The sequence below is a fragment of the Salminus brasiliensis genome, chromosome 8, assembly GCF_030463535.1.
Source record: "Salminus brasiliensis chromosome 8, fSalBra1.hap2, whole genome shotgun sequence".
Classification (NCBI taxonomy): Eukaryota; Metazoa; Chordata; class Actinopteri; order Characiformes; family Bryconidae; genus Salminus; species Salminus brasiliensis.
Genome location: NC_132885.1, coordinates 27,333,548 through 27,357,084, shown reverse-complemented (window position 1 = coordinate 27,357,084; position 23,537 = coordinate 27,333,548). Strand labels below are relative to the sequence as shown.

The following is a 23,537-nucleotide window of genomic DNA, read 5'->3' as shown; positions in this document are numbered from 1 at the left end:
CCCCTCCAGTCAGTAGGCAGACTGGAGGCGTGTCTTTTAACGAGAACAGGAAGAGGTCACTACTAGACAACACACAGAAAGCCGGTGTGTTTTACTGCACTTCTGGAAAAAAGCGAGACCTATGGCCGTGGGAGGGATGAAACTATCGACTATATGCTGTCTGCTTTTATATTTAATAGCGACAGTACTTGCTGGGTAAGTGGCGGTGGTATTTTCGGCCGGTTTTTGGTTCTCCGCTGTATGAAGCGAGTCCCTGAGCTGGTACACATGTTCCTCTGTGATTGGTCTGCGCCGCTCCACTATCTTTACATGTGTGCTGTAGTGAAGCGGTGGCAATTTCACTTTTAGCCACACACACGAGTCGGCAAAGACAGTTTTTCCTTCATTTAAGAGTAAATTATGTCGCCTGCCTACATGCTGTGTGCGTATGTGGAGGTGGTCTGGCTAGATTGGCTAGCTGCCTATGCAAATGGTACCGTCTGTGGCCATTGTCTCACACACTTCTCAGCTTCTAAGCTGTTAGAACTGGGTAGAAGTCTTACAGACAGTTTTACACCTGTGTAGTGATTTATTCTTTTTATTTTGTGCTGTTTTATCCCTGCAGGAGGGATTTCTACAAGATCCTTGGGGTTAGCAAATCAGCTTCTATCAAAGACATCAAGAAAGCCTACAGAAAGTTGGCACTCCAGCTTCATCCTGACCGAAACCCTGATGACCCTAATGCCCAGGACAAATTTGCAGATCTTGGAGCTGCTTATGAGGTGCGTTGGTCTCTTATTTGCTTTCCACAGTTTGGGCGATTTAGGCGTGCTATTAAAATGACACTGCCTCCTGCTTTGCTATGGTGCACATCGTCCTTCAACTGTACCAGTCGTTAAGTTCAGCATTTGGGCTCTGTACTGTTAAGCAGGACTGATTGGAGCAGATCAATGCGCTTCTGTGTCACCGCACTAAATATCCACAGAGCTTCATGTGACAGGCATGGTTTTCGTTGTTGGGGAAACCACGGAAGGATCTGATTGGTGGAGAGAAATGTGTGGCTGCGTCTGATTGGATAAACGTCAGTTGAACGGTAGTCTTGAAAACACGACGTGGAGCGTCCATGGCGTTAGACTAGTTGAATAGTAAAGTAATGGAGACAAATGGAGACAGTAGATCAGGTGCAGACGACCCTTTCACACCATTGTCTCCATTATCTTAAAGTGAAGGAGGAACTGCAGCAGTGTCCGGTGTCGATCCGGCATGAATCATCTGTGGAAAGCTTAATAATTATACTGTTCATTTGTGCAGTAATCTCTCATTTATAAACATGTACATATTTAATTCTTTCTCTTTTTGTTTTACCGTTCTTTTTATAGAGTGTTTATTCTTACACTGTAATGCAACTGTAATGACTGTAATTTCCTTCCTGGGATCAATAAAGCATTTCTGATTCTGAATGACTTGTGTAATAACTCAGGTGCTGTCAGATGAGGAGAAAAGGAAGCAGTATGATGCTTATGGAGAGGAGGGACTGAAGGAAGGTCATCATAGCTCGCATGGTGATATCTTTTCCAGGTAAGTGTCGAAGCATCGGTACCTTAATAAGTGGTGAATGTTTTGGAATTTTATGGAATTAGACTGCATGTGGTCAAAACAAAAAAAAAAAAGAACAGTGTTTCCTTTAGCTAGGACCTAGGGAACTCGGAGGTAATGGTGTTCTTTAGAGTTACAGGGACAGTTCTTTTGGTGAAGCGTTTGCTTTAGCTAGGACCTAAGGAACTTTGTTCTGAGGGTGTTCTTCAGAGTTACAGGGACAGTTCTGTTGGTTAGCTAGGACCTAGGGAACTTGGTTATGAGGGGGGTTCTACAGAGTTACAGGGACAGTTCTGTTGGTGAACCGTTTTCTTTAGCTAGGACCTAGGAAACTCAGAGGTAATGGTACTCTCCAGAGTTACAGGGACAGTTCTGTTGGTGAAATGTTTCCTTTAGCTAGGACCTAGAGAACATGGTTCTGAGGGTGTTCTTCAGAGTTACAGGGACAGTTCTGTTGGTTAGCTAGGACCTAGGGAACTTGGTTCTGAGGGTGTTCTACAGAGTTACAGGGACAGTTCTGTTGGTTAGCTAGGACCTAGGGAACTTGGTTCTGAGGGTGTTCTACAGAGTTACATGGACAGTTCTGTTGATGAAGTGTTTCCTTTAGCTAGGACCTAGGGAACTTGGTTCTGAGGGTGTTCTACAGTGTTATAGGGACAGTTCTGTTGATGAAACCATTTTCATCAAATGGTTGACACTCAGGCTTTTCTTTTTCTGTTTTTTTTTTTTCAGCTTTTTTGGGGACTTTGGGTTTATGTTTGGTGGAAACAGGCAGCAGCAGGACCGGAACATTCCTAGAGGAAATGACATTATATTGGACCTTGAAGTTACCCTGGAGGAGGTTTATTCTGGAAATTTTGTAGAGGTAAGATAATCTTCAAATTCCACCAAAGATTTGCTTTGGGATCAAGTCAGACGACTCCTCCAGAATCCTCCAGGACTTCTTTTAAAACTAAGTCTTAGTGTCCCTCCAAAAGGACAGTGATCCCAAGCATACCTCAAAGTGCACCAAGGCTTGGGTTCAGACAAAGTCTTGTAAGATTCAGGAGTGGCCATCAGTCATCTGACTTGAACCCCTTATAAAGTATTTAGTGGGTTTTTAAGATGGTGGTTGCAGCAGCAAACCAGTGAATAGTAGTGAACTGGAGGCCACTGCCCATGAAGAATGGGTTAGGATTCCTCAGGAATGCTGCCAGAAGCTGGTGTCTCGTTGTGTACCTCATTTGCAGCAGGACAGAACAGCAAAAGGGTAGCACTATAGACACTTGTCATGAAGGGGTTGGATAGTTAAAACTGGCAAAACTTTGCATCGGATTTGGCGAAAGCAATTGTTCTATTAGTTATATATGAGTAATATAATTGGACATCTAATTTTATTTCTGACATTGTAGTAAAGACTGGTTTCAGATCAGTGTGTTTTTATTTATTTATTTATTTATTTATTTATTTTACTCTCAGCATACTGTTAAAAATGATTTAAAGAACCGGGTCCAGCTTTGTCTTAATCTATTGCTTCACAATTTTGACAGATCACAAAACATCCTTGTCTAAAATCAGGAATTTCTTTTTTTCCTTAACAGAAGAAGGCATTTATAAATAGCTGATTGAGTAATAAATCTTTAAAGGCCAAGGAAAACTGATAAGATTGAGTAATCCAGCCTAACAGATTCATTGTGACATGCCAAATCCATTCAGGGTTGTATCCTCTGGTACGGAATGCGTAGAACAAGGTCCTTCTTTGTCTCTGTTTTGTCCTCCATTCGCTTTCATCCCTCTCTCACTATGTAGGTAGTGCGAAACAAGCCAGTTGCTAAAGAGGCTCCAGGCAAAAGGAAATGCAACTGTCGCCAGGAAATGAGAACTACACAGCTTGGACCCGGCCGCTTCCAGATGACACAGGAAGTAGTCTGTGATGAATGTCCAAACATTAAGTAAGTCCTGCTTCCACCTTCCTCAGCTAATAATAGTTTGAAGTAACTTGCTAAGAGATGAGGCGTGCACACACTAAAAGGCGTTCCCAATGTTTGCAGGCTTGTGAATGAAGAGAGGACACTAGAAGTGGAGATTGAGCAGGGGGTCAGAGATGAGATGGAATATCCCTTCATTGGTGAAGGTATTGTAACTGCAGTGAAACTAATGATTTTATTATACAAAATTGCAGGCTTGAGTTATTGTTAAATGTGTGGTTAAAAATAGGCCCAGAACAAGAACAGCATCATATGTTTGATCCTTTGTCTGCAGGTGAACCACACATTGACGGAGAACCTGGAGATCTTCGCTTCCGTATCAAAGTCTTAAAGTAAGTACTTATGGTCAGGGTTAGGTATCGGAATTTTATGGTATTGAACAAATCACTTTAATACCACATATTACTAAATATCTAAGTATAATAAGTACTATCGACTATCTAATCAAACTATCAAACGTTCAGCTGTTTGCAATAAACCAATCAACCAAGAACAACTTAAACAGCTTAAACCAACAAATATAATGAGATGCTTCACTTTCAGAATTATTTAATCACTTCATGACAAGCATACTTAGTACTTTTGCTGTTATGACCTGCTGCAAACTTGATGCATAGCCAGTCACCAGCTTCTGGCAGTGTTCCTGAGGAATCCTAGCCCATTCCTCATGGGCAGTGGCCTCCAGTTCGCTAATATTTATGGGGTTTTGTGCTATGAGCAACTTCTTCAAATCCCACCACAGATTTGTTTTAAGGTTCAAGTCAGACTCCAGACTCCTTCAGGACTTCTTCTGAAACCAAGTTTTGGTGGACTCATGCTTGGAATCATTGTCCATGGCTGCTGTGAGGAAGCTGAAACTTTGATGTCATTGGACCCTGCAAAAGGACAGTGATTTCAAGCATACCTCAGATGAGATCCTGTAAGATTCAGGAGTGGCCATCACAGTCATCTGACTTGAACCTCCTAGAAAGTATTTGGTGGGATTTGAACAATGAATTAAGATTCCTTAGGAACGCTGCCAGATGCTGGTGTCTGGCTGTGCACCACATTTGTAGCAAGTCATAACAGGAAATGGGTGCTTTACTATGTACTGTAGACACTTGTCATGAAGGGGTTACATAGCTAAAAGCAGTATTTTCTGTTGAATGTGGAGAATGCAATTGTTTTGTAGTTTTGTTGTTCTAGTTAAATTGTTCCTTTTGGGAACAAATGGGAGTTGAATAATTTCAATTGCAACTGTAGTTTAAACCCAAACTCAAAATAAGTGCCTAATCTGCACTTGTCCACACCCACTTTCATTTTTACATAAAATGACTGTTACTGATTCATACCATTTAAAGGTTTAATGAAATAAACTTTTTTGAAAAGTCAGTTAAAGTTAATAATGCTACAGCCTAATTGTACTGCAATACATGCTTCAGCACAACACATTTACATAGTTTAGCATAAGAATATATTAATAACTTTAACACCATGCTCATTTTGATTACTTATGGCATAAAATGAATGTCATAGTCCCATTTCTAGCAGGAAGGCCTTATGTGAGTACACCACAATGTTATTCTGAGTATATTGCAGGTATTATCTGTACTTGAGATAGAGTACCAGACAAAAATTATTTATACTATTTTATTAATATCTTATTTTTATGTTTTTCAGATCAGGGAGATTTTTATATATATATATATATATATATATATATATATATATATATATATATATATATATATATATATATATATATATATATATATATATAGGTTCATATTGCCAATTCAGAGATTCATCAAGTATATTAGAATTTTTACAGTGTCCTTAAAAATCCTTTAGCCAAGACACTATCCCATTATCCTTAGTAATGGTACATGGTCTGAGAGTTGGCAGAACAGTGGGATGTCAGAGTGCCTCTATTTATGCTATATCTTTTGCTCTACAGGCACACGCTGTTTGAGCGCAGAGGTGACGACCTGTACACAAACGTGACCATCACTCTGGTTGAGGCTCTGGTTGGTTTTGAAATGTACATCACGCATTTGGATGGTCACAAGGCAAGTCTTATCACCACTCTACTCGACTACTCACATTTTTTATTTTATTTTTTGTAATTTTTAATGATAAATAAGCTGCATAAATTCGACATAATAAATCTTGCTGCTTCCTGTGTTGCAGGTTCATATTGTTAGGGATAAAATTACCAAACCTGGAGCCCGAATCTGGAAGAAGGGTGAAGGACTTCCCAACTTTGACAACAACAATATCCGTGGATCACTTATAATTACGTTTGATGTGGATTTCCCCAAGGAACAGCTTGATGACCAGCAGAAAGATGGTAAGAGCATTTCATTATTTATTGTACTGTTTGATTCTGGTTAAGGTGCAGCTGTGAATATTGTGCTTCTGTTTCTGTGTGCAGGTATAAGGCAACTGCTGAAGCAGGCTCCAGCTCAGAAGGTTTATAATGGCCTACAGGGATACTGACGCACCAGCCAGCAAAATCAGGACTGATTAAACTGTCCCGTACCATACAACTCATACAGGCTCACACACACACAGAGAGAAACAAGCATCAAGGGTTTATTTATTTTTCTCAGACTGTACTCAGGATAGGTAGGCTGTCTGCGTGGGGTTTTATTTTTTATTTGGTGTTTTTTAATCTTTTTGTTTTTCTTTTTTGTGGAAATTCAATGCAGCAATTTTATTAAATGTTTTTTCATGCCAGAGTTATTTTTCTTTCTTCCTCTGTTTTTCAATAGCAGTCTCAAGGCCCTTCTGACTACAATTTGAGTGTTAGTGTGTCCAAGTGTCAGTGGACATTTAATTGCTTTTCCATGTTGGTCAGCCTCGTCCTGGACTGCAACAACAGGGGGAAATGAGAGAGACTGAGGCTTCATATCAGAGGACACTATAGAAATACCTGCCTCTGTTCCGTTGATCTTCAGAAAGAGTTTACACGAATGTATGTTTATTTGTAGGCTTTACTGTTTTTTGTGTTCTCTTTTTCTTGAAACCTGTTCACGGTCTTACTTTACATTCTCCCTTTTCGTGCTTGTTTTTTTCCTCGAGGCATTCTCAGTCGTGGGGATCAGACTGATTCAGCTTCTTCTTCTCCTTTTTTTTTTTTTTTTTTTTTTTTTTTTTTGACTACTGGGGATGGGCATCAGTTCCTCTTTATGACCCTTCTTATGTTCAAATCTCTGTGTCTCCTCCTGTTAACGGTCGCCCGCTAGAACAAGCCTGTCTGACTTCGCCATTGAGAAACGGACTAGTGCACTAAAATTGTCCAGGTGCCCAGTTGGAGAAAAGTGTATGGAAGTTTGTAATTTTCAAATGAGGACCTCAATTAAAAGTTTCTAATGGTGTTTCAAACTGGCATTCTAACCGTTTCCTGCATGTGTCCACTGGATGTTTTTTCTAATGACAGTCCAGCCCAGCCCAGGGTTAGGCTCGTAGTTCATTTGACTGTATAGTATATAAAGTAATGTGGCTATATAATAATAATATATAATAACTTTATGTGTAATAAAGATATTTATAGGATTCATATTAATCAGGTATGTGGACTTTTAGAGATATTAAGTAATGTGTGGACAGAGTTACATATTGTAGAAGACTACTTCTCTACAAAGTCTTGGCAGAAGGCTCTTGAAGGCGCCATGTGAAGCAAGACTACCAAGGAGACTGGCTGAAAAAAAATCATATTCCTCAAACCATGTTTATATCACTTATTATTGTGCTTTTATGGATAACAATGTGTCACTGCTATAAATGTAATAAGCAAGTCTATCTGAGGTGGTGGTTTAACTCCATTGGGCGTGAGGCAAATGTGACTGATACAGCATGCGGTCCAAAACTTGTGGCCATAAAACGAAATTACTTGTAAGCTACATTAGCTGTGTAGCTAATATATAAAAACAGTAATGAAAAGGTAAAGTAAAAAAAAAAAAAGGAGTAAATTGATTTGTTAACACAGAAAGTCACTGTTGCCAGTCCAGAATGTGTTTAATCCACAGCAGCAGCTGTAGTCAAATTCAAGTGATGGTGGTCAGTTGCCATGACATGATTAATGAGGATGCTGTATGAAAAAGAAGGGTATCCCTGCTCAAAGATCCAGCCTTTTGCTGGGAGTTGGTTTTAGATGGTCAAGGTGGTTAAAAAAAGCCGACCATCAAGCAAAAACATACCATATGCAGGTCGGCTATGCTGGATAGCCAGCTCTTGACCAGCATAGTGTTTGTAGGATGTTTTGGTCATGCTGGTTAACCAGTGTAGTCTTGCTGGTTTTGCTGGTCATTCTGGTTAACCAGCTTTTTAGCACTGATCTTACTGGTTGACAAGTGTGGTCTTGCTTGCTTGGTCTTGCTGGTCAACCAGCATGGTCAAGCTTGTTCATACTTTTTACTTGGTGAGGTAGCTTGGTCATACAATCTGAACCATCAAACCAAACAAAAAACATTGACCGACTTAAGTTGGCCATCATGTTTATTACATCCAAACCAGTGGCAAGTATGGAGGCTTCTGCCAATTAAACACAACATTTTAGAGCATTTTCTTTACACATTAAAGAACATTCACCATAGTCAAAAAGACTGGCTTATAGATCACGACATCCTCTTGTGTTATAATCCCCAATCCCCCAGAAACCCAAAGCCAAAACCAAGTCCTTCTGATAGACTATTCAAGCCGGTCCAGTTTGACTGGCAGCTCCACTTTAGCCATGGCAAGTCTACTTCGGTAGTCATGATTTGGCTGTCCCCTGTAGCTAGAGGAGAAGGGTGAGTAGGTTCAGAAATGCTGTCTTAAAACATGCCACATTTGGAGGCAATCTTAAAAAAAAAAACACTTGACCTGTATGTTAAACAAACAAAAGAGTGAGAACACTATCTTCATGGTTTACTGGCTAACCTGATTCTAGGCAGGTTGCATCATAACCAGTAATGCAACATTACATCTACATCTGCTGTAAATTAGGCCTTCTGGTTATGTTACACTGCAGGCACCAGCCAATCAAATTGCGGCATTAATTGAAATGGACAGACGACAGACACTCAACCATAAAATACAGACAGGCATAACAGTAACCATTTTAAGCCTGGCTCTTGATCAACAACAACAGAGCCATATCAAACATGTACGGCCTTTGGCTCAACAGGCTGCAGGAAGTTGAGATGGTGAGAAATGATCAGTGAAGAACACTGAGAGAAACCTTTTAGTTGGTTGGAGGACCCCCCCCCCCCCCCACCCTCCCCTCTCAACCCACGTTCCTTTCCCCTTTTTCTTGGAGAAGAAGATCCACAGGATAGCTACTCTTTTTCTCCTGTCTCCACTCCTTCCCTCCTCCCCATGCTCTAACCTGTTTCTCTCCGCTTCCACAGACGATGGTCTACAGCTTCTCACATCTAATATTCCAACCATGCTGCGGACACTCAATTCATTCTTTTCTTTCCACCTTCTGACACCTAGGTTCATGCTAGTATCTCGGCATGTTTGCTGACAAGTCATCTTAATGGAGCCCACCACTGGAAGCTCAACCCCAGCACGACAGTATATACCTGGAGCTAGTTGTCCTCACCTTTATCACAGAGCCTGGCATAGTTGTGGACAACCAGTTAATTGTCATGTTGCAAACCTGACTCAGTCATGCAGGTTTCTCCTCTACATCAGGAGAAATTGACAATTTATCTCTAGAGAAGCACCATGGGTGCTCGTTCAGTCTCTCCTCATCTCAAGACTTGATTACTGTAACTCCTTTCTGGCTGGTCTTCCAATGCCACCCTTGCTGCTACTCATCATACAGCAAAATAAGTACAGTATGTATAGGTTTAGATTAGATGTTGCCCTTGTCTCTAAATACCGCCAACCAAGTGAGATTCTATTGAGACCATGAGATTACACTTAATTGCAGAAGCCAGGGCAACCCTGACGTAAGCCAGTCATATGTAAATGTAGAGGTGGCGTGTAGATGACTTGACGTACTGTCCTGTCGTAGAGTGTCAGCATGTCCATATTGTAAACATACATTTAATTTGAAAAGAAATAATATGAAAGAACTTTTTAGCACTCATCAGGGAGCAGTTAGTTAGGGGGTTTAGGTGCCTTGATCAAGGGCACTTCAGTTGTGTCCTGTTGGTTCAGGACATTGAGCTGTGACCTTTCAGTCACAGGGCCACTCTCTAACCTGTAGGCCATGGCTGCCCATGCTATATACATATATTTCTTTTTCTTTCTTGTTTATTCATTTACTCATCTATCCTTTATTTACTTAAATCATTTCACAAGTAGCCATTTATATTCAATAATGCACAAAACATATAAATTATTCATGACTAATCTTAAAAGCATCACTTGCTTTATAGATGATATTTCAAGATGAATTGCCATTATTACTATCAATTACTAATTAGTAAATAATACTAAAACACAAAATGCAGTGTCGGCAGAGATTCAGTCTCCGTTGACTGCCTAATGTCTGTGAGCACAACACCCATTCGACTGGCTGGCAATGCATTCACCCAAGCAGTGCTGATAATTTCAACATCAGTTTGAAGGGAGTAAATGGCTGTGGCAAAAGCCACAGTTCTTGTTTTGTACGTCCGTGACCTGTAGACGGCGAGCAAGGAAAAGTGCAACTAAGGTAATTAGGTGTTTTTTCTCTGGGCAGGAGATGTTCAGTACTAACGGCATACACTTTTATGAAAAGGTTTTTGATTAAGCAGAACTCAATTTGAAAACTTTGCCAAACACAGTTTGTTGTAATCTGAATGATTTATACAAGTCAGCCACTGCCGCAGATGCAGCATTGCCAGGCAGCCGATGCACTCAGAGAAAAGCCCCAGCTCCCCAGCTCCCCAGCACCGGCAAACCGACGTCTCTACCAGCCAACAACACTTAAGACTAATAAGGGGAGAGAGCACGATGTGTTCGAAACTGTGTGCCACTTACTATCCACTAGCGCTACATGTGGAAATTCAGATCTATACAGAGCACTATTGTAGGGATCAGAATTCCACAAGGCAATGAATATGGGTTGCCATATTGCTGCAGTGGTTTCCAGCTTTTTGATGTTCAGCTTTTCAAAAACAGTAAACCAAACCAACATGGCCTAATAATTAACAATTAATGTGTGCAAATCAATTACAAATTAAAAAGGATTTTTTTTTTTTTTGGCATGTAAGGATTTATTTGATCATTTCTAGATTTTTTGTGGCACAACCCAAATATTTTCAATGTATGGTTTTTAAATACATTTCTTTTTAAAAATAAATAATATACAAAGACATGAAAACCTAAGACCCCCAGTGACCAAGCCAATGGCGACAGTGGCAAGGAAACACTCCCTCAGAGCTGGAGGAAGAAACCTTTACCAAGACTCACGAGGGGGACCCGACCCATCCTCCTCTAGTCTCTAGAACTATTTATAAATTATTGATAAAAGTCAGCAAACCATCTATTATGTTGAACTGCTAAGGTGTGCAACATAATCATAATCATAATAAATAAATAAAATAATATGAAATTAATAATAAAATTCATGGTGTAGTGTAGTGTATAACTTAATATAGTGATGATCAGAGTAATGAGAGTAATGATAGTTAATAGTGGTAATGTTAATACTGGTTTTAACATGGTCATTAGGCAGGTAGCAGTGGTAGGAGGGTGTGCAGCTGATCTGGCATGGGGGGGGGCTGCTGGTCTGACGCAGGTAGAGGGGACCTCAGCGGGCAGTCTTCCAGCAGGTCGGGCTGGGTGACCATTTACTCGGAGAAGGTAAAAAGAGAGAGTTAGTTCTGAATGGATCCTATAACAGCCTTATACAGCTATATACATTCCGCCCCGAAAGTAGTGCACTATATAGTAAATATGGCACAGCTCCGGACACAGCTTCTGTGTGCTAGTTTTGCTATCTCTATGTCTTTATCTAAAAGTAACTGCTAAAACAGCGTGGAAGTGTATAGTTTTGCCGGCCGTGCTTCTGGAAATGTAACCATCTGGACACATAACCTCAGTATATGATTTCTTCCTTTTAATCCAGAACATGGTGACTGATGTAAACAAACATGGCTGCAACACGAGGCTGGAGCTATTCCCCAGTTGTTCACTGGAATTGTCCTTACCACCTTAAATGATGAACAAGTAATGATTAATAATAATTTATTAATTTTTTTAATTATTAAAAAATGAGTCAGATCCAGTGCAGATGTGAACTGGAATCGTGAAATCTCACCATATTGTTAAAACATTAAAAAATAATAATGATTTCTTTAACCCAGCAGATTCATCATCTAATCTGGTTCGTTTCGCTGTTAATGTCGCCATTTGGACCATTTAAAGAGCATTTAAGTATGATTAAACTGTAATAATGTATAGAAAATATATTAAATATAACATGAATAAATGCTTGTTGTGTGGCATATCTTCAGTATTGAAATAAATCCTTAGACATTTAGGGTGTTTAGTGTGTTTCTACTGATTCGATTCAAATGAAGCCTGGTGCTGCTCTGTTGATTCGGTTCGTGAGTGTGTGAACTCTGCCCTTTTCGCATGTTTTACCAACGTGGTGACATCTCATGACTCTAATTCATGTATTTAGTGGCTCTGACTGATCCAGTGCTCACCAAAAGGGCAGGCCGAGACCGCCCGAGCAGGTGAGTCTCTGTCCGTTTGGAAATGAACTCTGCCCAGGTGTCTGTGCCTCACCTCCTTCTGTCTGACGCTGTAATTCAGCGGGGCCGCGCCCCAAATCACACACCACCACACTACACAGTGTCTCACAACTAGCCACCCTTACAGCAGCGTTCAGTAGTGTAGATACCTCAGAGTGGGCGTGCAGCCACAGTAACGTTGAATGTGTAGATGTAAGGTGGCACGTCCTTCCGTGAACGAATTAGTGGACACGTGATAATAAATGTAATAAACCAGCTTTAAGATTAGCTTTTTAGATTTGAAATTTTTTAATGTTTTTTTTTTTTGTTTCATTACGTGAATCACGTAGGACCCGCGGGCAGACCCGCCTTGTGCAGGGGACCGAACTGCAATGATACACACACCCTTAAAACCAGTAGACAGGGGCTTCCTATTTAGGACGTCTATTTTACTAAATATCATTAATACATTTAGTCTTTATTTATTTATTTATTTATATTTTTTTTATTAAATGAGTTATAAGACAGTTCTGCACATACATAAACAGTAACCCAACAAAAAACACACAAAAAAGGGATTATACACGATTATATTATATTATATAAAGAATATATACAAATTCTCAAGAATTTGATATTTTTAGGATTAATCATTTATTTTAGTTTACATTTGTGTATAAATAATTTAATGAGAATCAGAATAAAGACGTTAATAATATGTTCCTGGTCGCTGTCCATACTGGAGAAATAACAAATGACCACTAAGAGACAAGGCTGCTGTTTGGTTTGCAGAAAGACCCCAGTGGTCCCAGGGCCAGTTCATTTAAGCCAGATTTTGTCATTTGCACAACATGTCAGGACATTCAGGAAATGGCTGTGGTGAGGGTCAGGTAATGACTCCTCTTAAATACAGAACTAAATATACTGAATGTACAGAATCAATAATCAAGGCCTATGGCGTTAAGTGAATGCACATACTGACTCTCGGCAGCGAAATCTCATGTGAGTGCAGACATTCGCCAGCAGAGGGTGGCAGCTGTGCACACTGCAGAGACACCATTGGTGGAGTTTTTGAAGGCATTCAGATGAAGGTAGAAGTCAAACCAGCAACAGTAGTAAACCTTGGATGACCATGGTGGAGTCCAGTATGTGCTCAGGGGAACATGTTTTATATTTTATTTGCTTTTTCATTTTGCCTCATCATATCGGGTTAGTTTTAAAATGTTAAAATTTGCACATGATCTAGGAGTTTAGCCCCTATAATAAAAGCAAAATCCACCAACAAAAAAAAGTCAGTGTGTAGAAAAGTTCGGTAGGTGATTATTCAGGTTGTGTTTAGCTCACATACAATCTGTGTGCATGTGCTTTGCCTTCAGTCCATCACTGCTCAGTTGTCTGTGAGTATGTTTCACCTCTCCGAACTTGTGGGAAACTCTGAGTGTGGTATCTCTGTCAGTTTGCATTATGTAAGAGGTGTTAGTCTGTGTGTGGGCCGGTTGTGGGGGTGCAGAAATGGGGATCCCACACTGAGATGATGTGGTGCTTTGGGTTCTTGAGGCTGCTGAGCTGAAGGGGAGCTCACAGGGAGCTCACTCAGGTCACATGAGAGTGTGTAACAGGATTTATTTCTTCTTTTTTTTTTTGAGGCACTTCGGACTATTTGAACAGTAGAGCGAGGCAGACGCCGCACATCAAGAGCATTCAGAGAAGAAAGTACACCATGCTGGATCTTGAGGTTGAATTGGAGGAGCTTCATTCAGGAAATTGTGTTCAGGTAAGCTCGTTGTTGGTATCACTTGTTGGTGGGTGAGTGGCTTGGGGGTTCATTTTTGTGAGCGTGTACAGGTAGGGAAATCACCTGCAGTGGTCAAGGTGTCCTCTTTGGCCCAGGTCTGAATGTTGAAGCATTGATTTGACACCTATTGGTGTTGACAAATGTAGGATTAGAGGTCTCCTCTTGATACAGCATAGCATGTGCCAGTCTGTCACATGAAGGGCAGCAGTGTTACCCATTTCTGACTTCATAGCATTAGGATAAAAGGTGTAGGGTATGGCATTAGTCCTGGGGTAATGCTGCCACCGTGTTCATCAGAACAAACCCGGTCAGTCTTGTGCAAACTGTTGCTCTGTATTTTCTAGAATGCCCATTTGTATTAACTTTCTGGAAAGCCAATTAGTTTGACAGTCTGGCAGTGTGCATGTGTGATGTCAGCCTCGGAGCATTTGGGGGGTCTCCCTCAGATGTCTCCTCAGCATCTGCACTGAGACACACTCCCCAAACCTCCAAACCTCCAAACCACAGGCCTCTCCGCTCGCCATGCCTCGCGCTTGCACACTCTCCCCTAAGAGTCGTTGTCATTCAGCGATTACCAAATGGCCTCCTCCGTGTTAACCTTTTATAACTGGTGTGTGCGTGTGCATGTGTGTGTGTGTATGTGCTTGCCTGCACATGTGTGTGACTCCCAGAGTGATATTAAAACTTGGGGATGAGGAATTTCCTCTGGTGGTCCCACACACATCCTCAGTCATTATCAGGGTGGGTGAACCTGGGGGTGTGATATTTCACCCCTGCTTCACACAGGAGAGCAGAAAGAGCCTGGAGGTGCTTCAGCATTACTTGTGGGACGTCTGGCAGCAAACGGCAGTGGATATTGCTCATGCAGCTTGAACGTATTGTATAGTTTTAATACAGTAGGGAGGTGATGTAAACAGGGTGGTATTTGGAATTAGATTACTTACAAATCATAAATTCTTAAAACTCTGAAAACATATACAGTGGCATGATAAGTAGTTGACAGATACTGATATCTGTCTGATATACAATAGACATAACGTTATAAATCAGCATTTCAAGCAAGATTAGTGTAGTATTTTTGTTTTGCACAATTTTCGAAGTGAAAAAAGGACACACAAACCATGCAAAAGTTTAAGCACCCACAGTTACTGTTCTGGATTCTTTCGGTGGACCTCCTGGATGATGTGCTGCAGTAGGGGGCATCTTGGCGGGCCAGCCACTCATATGAAGAATCATCAATGTTCAGAGTTCCTAAAGCTCTAAGATCACTTTTACCAAAGTCTCAGACTTTAATGACCTTGTTAAAGGGCTATGGTCTGTTCACAAAAACAAATCTTAAGGACAGTAGAAAATAGCTAAGGTGTAGCAGGCAGCCATCACCTTACTTGCGGAAATGGCAGTCAATAGGAAGAGTAAAGGTCAAGTTGGGGTCTTTTAGATAACTGCTCATAGGTTTGCGAGCAAGTCTAATCAAACCTCCCATTTGATCGCAGAAGACCTTCGATAGGACTTAACATGCTGGAGTGGTGGTGCACTGTTCTACTGTGCAGCAACACCTGCACAAATATGAGCTTTCTGTGGACTGATGTCATGTGGACTGACGCAATGTAAAACAGAAGGAAGGAAGAATGGGTGAAAATTCCCCCAAACAAGAACTGAAAGACTCTTTTTATTATTTTTCTTTTTTACAAGCTGTAATTATTGCCAAAGGGGATGTTACTAAGTACTGACCATGCAGAGTGCATTAATTGCTTCTGGCTCTTCCCCTCTTTTGGTATTTTGACACTTTAAAAAAGTAAACTTGTAAAGCTAGTCACAGTAACAGATGTCTTCGACCAGGGGTTCCCAAACGTTTACCACTGCATGTGCAACATATCTTCTATTCTTTAATATTGTCTGTTAACACTTTTAATGACAGTTGCATTTTTATGATATTCATTGAAAACACCTTTATTACAAATCTGTTTATTACAAATCTGTCACATATAAACACATTTATTTAAAAAAGAGTAATATGGTAATAATGGTAATACCTGTTTTGGCCATGTTTATGTAACCCTGATTATGTATTATGGAAAAGATAACAATTCATAATAAGGCAGTAGTTTTACCCTGAATCAAAGCATTGTTCTGCATTAAACACACATGACAAAGCACATTGGACAAAGATTAGACATGAAATCATACCTATAGCAAATACTTTCATTTCAATTCATGTGAATAATGCATTTATACGTTACTAAATACTGAATCTACTGAATATCAGCAGAACATTTATTTTGTATTTTGAATTCAAAACATGGTTTAACTTCAGCAGGACATGGACACACACTGTCACCCTGTATAAATAATGACCCAGCACGATGATATTAGACATGCCACAAACAGAAATAATTGTCCTATTGTCCTATATAAGTCATAAGACTTATTGCTTTTAAATGGCACCAAAATACCATATGATAAAAAATTTTATCATTAACGATAAACATAAGTGTGTCTAAGCACCACTTCTTCCTTCAAGAGAAAATCAGACAGAACTCTGTAGAACAAGTCTGTAGTGAAAAGTGCAGTGGCAGTGAATTATTAAGAGAGTTGAAAAGGTGTTGCAGGAACGTGTTATTTCAGTCTGCAAAGGGTTACAACATTACAACAAAGGGTTATAACATTTTTTGAACTACAGTGAAAGATGTTCTCAACAAATTGAGAACCCTAGGAACATTGCTGAGTCTTCACATGAGTGGCTGATCGGCCAAGATGCCCCCTACTGCAGCACATCATCCAGGAGAGTACACCTAAAGAATCCAGAACACTTAAGGTGTTTCTGGGCTTTCTGACAGCTCCACTCTAAGAAAGAGGCCGGGTAAAAGTGGGAGATCAGCAAGGCAGAAAACTAACTAACCGTAAGAAACCATCAAGGCTTATCTCATATTTACAAAAAAGGTGCCTAGTAGACCCTAAACCTTTTGTGATAAAGTTTAATGGACAAACCAGTCTGAGAATTCTTAAGCAGACCATCTGTTCATCGGTTCATGAGCTGAGCTGAAAAAAAACCCTTCTCAAAAATAATGACAAATATTTGTAATACAACAATAATGCATTAAAAAATTGTATAATTCTGGATTATTGAAAAACAAATACACAAATGACTGAAGGAACTATTTACTTGAAGTGGGACATAAATAATGCAATTAATATACCAAGCTTTGTTTTTGTTTAATTTATGCTGTTTAATCACCTTTGTGTGCAGTGAACACAGACATACACTAGTGAGACACTGAGCACATGTGCCTGCGCTGCAGCAACCGGGAAGCAAAGAGGGCTAAGGGCCTTGCTCAAAGGACAAACAGTGGCTGTTTAGAGAACCCAGGTATCAAACCTACAACCCTGTCCTCCATCAATTGAGCCACCACTGATAATAACTAATAAGCTAGTTAACAGAACAGAGAGGCAAAAAGCTCATATCTTATGATGAAATGATAAATTAGCAATCGTTCTTTTAACAATTAAAACCATGTTTATCATATTTGGTACATATTTCAGTTTTTGAGGTCTCTGCAACATTTGTGTGATAAATAGGTAATGAATGTCAAATAATATTTCATAAGAATAACATGAATATATTATACACTAAGTCAATAATGATTAATTACATAAATAAGAAAATCAGAGACATGTTTTCTAAATGTTTTAGTTTGTCTAAAAAAACTGCTGTGAGCAGTACGTTCCTGGTGTGTAAAAAATGATTGAAAATAATAATAATGTATTTATTTATTTTTTATTTGTAATAATTTGTTAGAATGTCAATAAACACACTATTAAAAATATAATTATCTAGCAATTATTTGGTGGTTTTAAAGGCTTAACATAATCAGGCAGGTTTTAACTGATATCTGATTTTTTTTAGATGAAAAAAAAAAAACAGCATAAATGGGTCCATGGTACGTTTTAAGCCTGCTTATGTTTGTTATAAACCCACTTGTTTTGATTACTAAAATAATCAGAATGTTTAATAACTGCTGACCTTATGAACAGCACTGATACATAAACATAACTAAGTAATCATTACTCAGGCGCACTTCAACATTCACAAAGATGAATTCAGGAAGGTAGACTGTGTTTACTGTACTTCCTTTTCACTCGACTCTAATGTACATTTTTGATCTAGAAATTATTTATTGGGCTGAATACGGGTCTGCACTGTTAAGTAGAAATTAAAGCATTTTCTGTAATTCTACACCAAAAAAAGTATTATTAGTTGCATGTGTTGAAAATACATGAACACAGACTTGCACTCATAATTTCAATAATGATTATGATCTTTTTCTGATGTGTGGTCAGAATGCAGGCCAGGTCTAGGGGTAGGGTTAGTGACAGCGCACCACATTTGTAAATAACTGCTAATAACTGCTAATAGTAATAATAATAAAAGCAAGAATGACCGTTTGTATGTGGTCATTGAAAATGATGGTGCTGGATTGTTGTTTTTAAAAATTGTTTACTACTTAAGCAAAGTCATAAAGGTAATTAATTTAGACATTAAAATGTATCTTTAGTCGCAAGTTTTTTTTTCTGTTGACTTTGCCATGTGTACAATAATAATCTGCTGCTTCTGCTACTACTACAAAAATACTAAATATCATCATAATTATTCAATAACTATTATTATTATTATTATTATTATTATTAATATTATCTTTTTTCATTATTACTCATATTATTTGCTCATAATGTTGCACCCCTGGTCAAAAGTTCTGTTGCTGTGAATAAATAAGTGAAAGATAAATTGATCTCCAAAAAAAACATTAAGTTAAAAATGAACTTCAACATTTTAAATTACTGCATTATCATTTATTAGAATTTGTAATGACATAGTATTTTTATGTACATTTTTAGAGTGAAAAAAAGTACAAGAGCACCATGGAAAAGTCTAGGCAGCCTGTAAGATAGAGAACTTAGATCTACTTAGGTATTTTACCAGACCTTCATTTAGCTTGTTCCCAGTCATTTTTAAAAGAGGGGTGCAGATGATGCACTTTTTAAAGCTTCAGACCTTCGAACTCTGGAGTGGTAGTGCACTGTTCTACTGTGCAGAGACACTTGCGCTAATATGACCTTAAGAGTCACTCCACCCTGCATCCTTACCCCTGAATTCAGAATCAGACATTTAAGTCTAAGCCTGGTGCATTTTTGGAAACAACTCCTGTGGAATGATGAAATCAAAAGATAACTTTTTGCTCACAGTGAGGTGCAGCTTTTTATGAAAACTGTTAAGCATGAGGGCGGATCACATCATGCTTTGGGATTGTGTTGTAGCCAGTGGCATGGGGAACAATTTAGTAGTAGAGGAAAGAATGGATTCTATGAAATACTAGTAAAAAGATGAATTTATATTATATGGTCCATGGCGCTTTCAAGATGCACAAGCTCAAGGTCCTCACAACACCCCCCCCCCCCACACACACACACCTAAACAAAGAAAATCTGTGAAAAGACCAAAAGCAGCCTTTGAAAGATGGCCCAAGAATCTCACAGAAGGTGAGGTGACTTTTGCAAGGATGATTACACAAAATCCCTCAAATAAGACTGGAAAGACTGGAAAGACACTAACTACTGACCATGCAGAGTGCCAAAACCTTTGCCTTGGGCCCATTTCCATGCTGTTTTGAAACTGTAAAAGATGGAAATCAATTAAACTATTAAAGAAACATTTCTTCTTTTATTTTATGCCTTTTGGAAATCAAATGAAGTTTTACTCATTTAGCTATTCTCAGTAACAGATGTTTTGACCAGGGGTTCCTAGGGCTTTTGACCTGTTACAGCAATACAGCGATGCCTGAAGGTATGCCTTATGTGACTGCATGGGAGGGCTTCTGCAGAGCTTCTGCTGGGGCTCCGATGGCCTCAGGGCCCTGGGTTTACACACTGGTGCTGCGGCCACATGAGGGCAATGTTGCCCTCACTATCCACCCTAAAACCTACTCCCACATGTCTTCAGGATGTAAGCCACTAAGTGAAATGAACTTGGAGCTTGCACTCTGCTGTGTGAATTGAGCCCTGGGTTCAAAGGGGCACTGGCAGGCTGTGAAGTTTAATGGCACAATCAGGGGGTTAAGTATTCCCGGCAGCGGTGCTTACACTGCCTTGGCAAGTAGTTTTGTGCTAATGGGGTCTGACTTGTAGTGTGTGCATGTGTGTGTGTGTGTGTGCCTGAAATCAGAGAGGAACAGTTATTCAATGCTTTAGGCCTTCAGTCGTTAATGTCTTTGATGGCTTGTGTTGTCCAGGGATACTTTTTAAGCTGCACCTTTCAAGTAGCCTTAAACTACCTTGATTCCCTTAACTAGTGGAACTTCAGTGAACAGCTTCCCATCTCAATTTATGTCATTCTAAAGGTCCACTCTGTATTATTGGACGGTGGGTGACCTGTCCTGTCATGTAGTCCAAAACAAAGTTTTCCACACACTCCCTCCACACCCTTCTGTGTGGCCCTGCTCCAGAACAGGATGCATTTTTGAGTGTTGAGTGTAACAGACAGGGTGCGCTCGTTTCATCCACGTGTGGTTATCAGTACGCGAACCCACGCAGCAGGGAGGAGAAAAAAGCAACTCAAATAAGAGACTTGATGGACAAATCCTGCATTTTTGTGGCAGGGAGCTCGAAGTAAACAAAAGGCAGCCCTTGTGTGGAATAATACATGTCAGCCGTGTCCTCAGCCCGCTGCCTCTTTGAAGAAGACTGGGGGCGGCCAGGGAGCTTGTGTGCACTACACTGCTATATAGAATCCCATTGATCCAAAGGCACACAAAAAATATAAAATAAATAAATAAATAACAAAAACCCTCAACTATTTAACAGAGAATTGTGGGCTCTAATTATGGGAAGCGCGGGCAGGAAAATGCAGCTTGAGGTTTTTTTCCAGCCAGAGCCGAAGCCCTACTGAGAGTGAGGACGATGCTGCTGTTTATTGAAATACTTTAGGGAGCTAAACTTAGTCAGCTGTCATTATGGATCTTCACCGACCTTCTTGCGACGTCTCGAGTGCACTCCCATCCTAATTTCACAGTCTAATGCGCTGCTTTGTCCACCGCGTCCACATCCTCAGGAAAGAGCAACAGCGGCAGGCGAAGCCGGAGACACAAGAAAAGTGTCCAGACCACCGGACATGATTGAAGGCTCTCGGACAGTTTGACGCAAACATTGGAACGCAAATGATCCTAGCCACGCTGTCACTTCCCATAGTGAGGCATGTCAGTGTGAGTTGGTATCTCTGCAGCACTTTGCATTCAGACCTTACCCCCCTTTGGCCAGGATGAGGTGGACCCGATCTCCAACCTGGACATGTTATGTCAAACCTTCATACATGTTATCCACACCAAACACAAGGCGGATATTAAGCCTCTAAACTGTAAGGAACCTGTATGTACATTCACATTTCAGGTCCTCACTCAGGTCCCCCTGCATACCTTTCATATGTGATTTAGTAGTAGTAGTAGTTATCAAATAATATGATTAATAACGCAATAATAAGCATATAGTTTAGGGGGTTAAAAAAATAGGGCCCAAACGTATGTGCATATGAAGTACAGTAAGAGTGTGGGGGGTGCGGGGGGCAGAGGTGCTGCTGAAAGCGGCCTTTGTGTGGGTTTAGGAGCCCGTTCGGTGCCCGGGTCCTGTGGCGGCGGATCACAGTTAATAACTGTGCGGTCGGCTGTCAGGAGCACTTAGCCTGATGCTGGGCAGGCAGGGCCTTCGAACAGAGCTTCCTCTGCGTGAGTGGGAGAGTGTGTATATGTGTGTATATGTATGTGAGCAAATGCATGCATGCATGCGAGAACCATGGCCCTGAAACTGAGAGACTAGAGTCTCACATGAGTAGGTATAGAGATTGAACCTTAAGTGCAGAGGTGCGTCAGGTACTGATTAGGTTACAAGTAATCAGGGAAAGGTAAAAATAATTAACTCAATTAGAAACATTGACAGAATCTTGCTCAAGAAAAGCCTGCACACTAATAAAAACTGACCTTGCTGGGTATAGACATGTCATTTTATTAGAAAGACTCCTCAACGCTCAAAAATCATTCGTTTTGCAAGGGAAGTTTGTCCTAGTTGATATCTAGGTATATCTAAGTGTGCTTTAACCCTCTAAAATTGAGTCAGTTTTACATTTTTAATTAATTATAATTTAAAAATCCAGGACAGCTCTAGTGGTCTCTTCACAAATTTATGGGAGTACATTTATACAATAAAAAGGCCCAGATTCTCAAATAGTCCAAGACTGTACCATATTTTGAATGGAGATTTACCATTGAGAGGAAAATGTCATTCATGACAAGGCATTATCCTTGTGTTTGAAGTTGAGTGTGTGTTTTTTCGTCTACACCTTAGTCCAGTGCATTAAATCCTGGATTATGTTGTATATAATATTATTTTTAGCCCTTTCATCTCACACTAGTCAAGAATATCTCCTCTCCAGTTTGTTTTTTAAACTCAGTTCAAATAAGAAAAAAGTTGTCCGCCCCTTCATAAAGCAAAACTCACCTCATCCTTACATGTCTACAAAGGGACCCACTTTTGCTTTCCTAAAGAATCATGGACCTTATTCACCAACCATTCTTAAGAATACATTTCTTCCTTAAGCCTCTTATGCAGTTTTCAAAAGATTCTGACATTCACCAAGGTTTTCTTTTTAATTTGGTATTCGTTCAATTTCCAAAGATGATGGGATCCATCTTCATAAAACAGCTTGATCCCCTTGATCCCCAATGTCTACATTTGATGTTTGTTACCGTCTTGTAAAATGACCCTTTGCCACGTTCAGAGTAATTGCGACCTCCAGCCATAAAAAAACCCACAGATGACTCCTGTTCGATTTGAGAGTTTATTAGTCAAACCCAATGTTACTGTAACCAAGATTGTTTACCTAAGATGATCTACACCTAAGCCTAATCTCTAAATTTAACCCTAACCTATACCTTAATCTACACCTAAATCTATCCTTAATCCTAATTCTTTACCTAATCTTAACCATAGTAAAATGAAGAATCTTTATTGCTTCTCCATTTCCTTCCTCAATTTCTTTTTTATATGTTCATAAACAGCAGAATTTTTTAAGTTTTTTTAATTTTTCTTCAAGTACATGACAGACGAATTGTGTGAGTGTTTGCATGTATTTTGCTCAGTGGATGGGTGAAAAAAAACAACGACCAAATAAGTTGTGTTTTTGTTGTGGAATAATAGACTGTATGGACGTTTCTGTGTGTGATCGTGTTGTTATAAGAGCATTGCATCTTATTTGGAAGATATTGGTGAATGAGGCCCAATGTTTCTAACGGAGACATGGCTCTTATTTAGACAACCCTTTGTACCCTTTGTAGCACCTTTATTTTTAAGAGTGCAGATTTTGTAGATCCTTACCATTAATAGGGAGACTGGAAAAAAGGTGCCCTAGTCAAAAAAGGCCATGGATTATGAAAGTCGCTCTACTAGATGCCTACAGGAACAGCCCAACATGATACTACTAATGGGATAAGAATAATATTAGACAATGGCTAGAAATAAACA

General features: G+C 39.8%; 1 protein-coding gene across 1 annotated transcript; it reads left to right on the top strand.

Annotated features, from left to right (window-relative positions):
- The first annotated feature begins 54 nt into the window (after positions 1–54).
- On the top strand, positions 55–6,908 carry dnajb11 (DnaJ heat shock protein family (Hsp40) member B11). The gene is made up of 10 exons (XM_072685217.1): positions 55–195; positions 605–761; positions 1,460–1,557; positions 2,308–2,440; positions 3,364–3,506; positions 3,606–3,688; positions 3,817–3,874; positions 5,479–5,590; positions 5,712–5,871; positions 5,956–6,908. The coding sequence occupies exons 1-10, from the start codon at positions 122–124 to the stop codon at positions 6,018–6,020; spliced, it is 1,083 nt and encodes a 360-aa protein (XP_072541318.1). The 5' UTR covers positions 55–121; the 3' UTR covers positions 6,021–6,908.
- The last annotated feature ends 16,629 nt before the right edge of the window (positions 6,909–23,537 follow it).

Bases quoted from the DNA above. Each gene is read 5' to 3' on its own strand.
- dnajb11 (XM_072685217.1), top strand. From the start codon at position 122: ATGGCCGTGGGAGGGATGAAACTATCGACTATATGCTGTCTGCTTTTA. The intron at 762-1,459 runs GTGCGTTGGTCT...GTAATAACTCAG, and splicing joins ATCTTGGAGCTGCTTATGAG to GTGCTGTCAGATGAGGAGAA. The intron at 3,689-3,816 runs GTATTGTAACTG...CTTTGTCTGCAG, and splicing joins ATATCCCTTCATTGGTGAAG to GTGAACCACACATTGACGGA.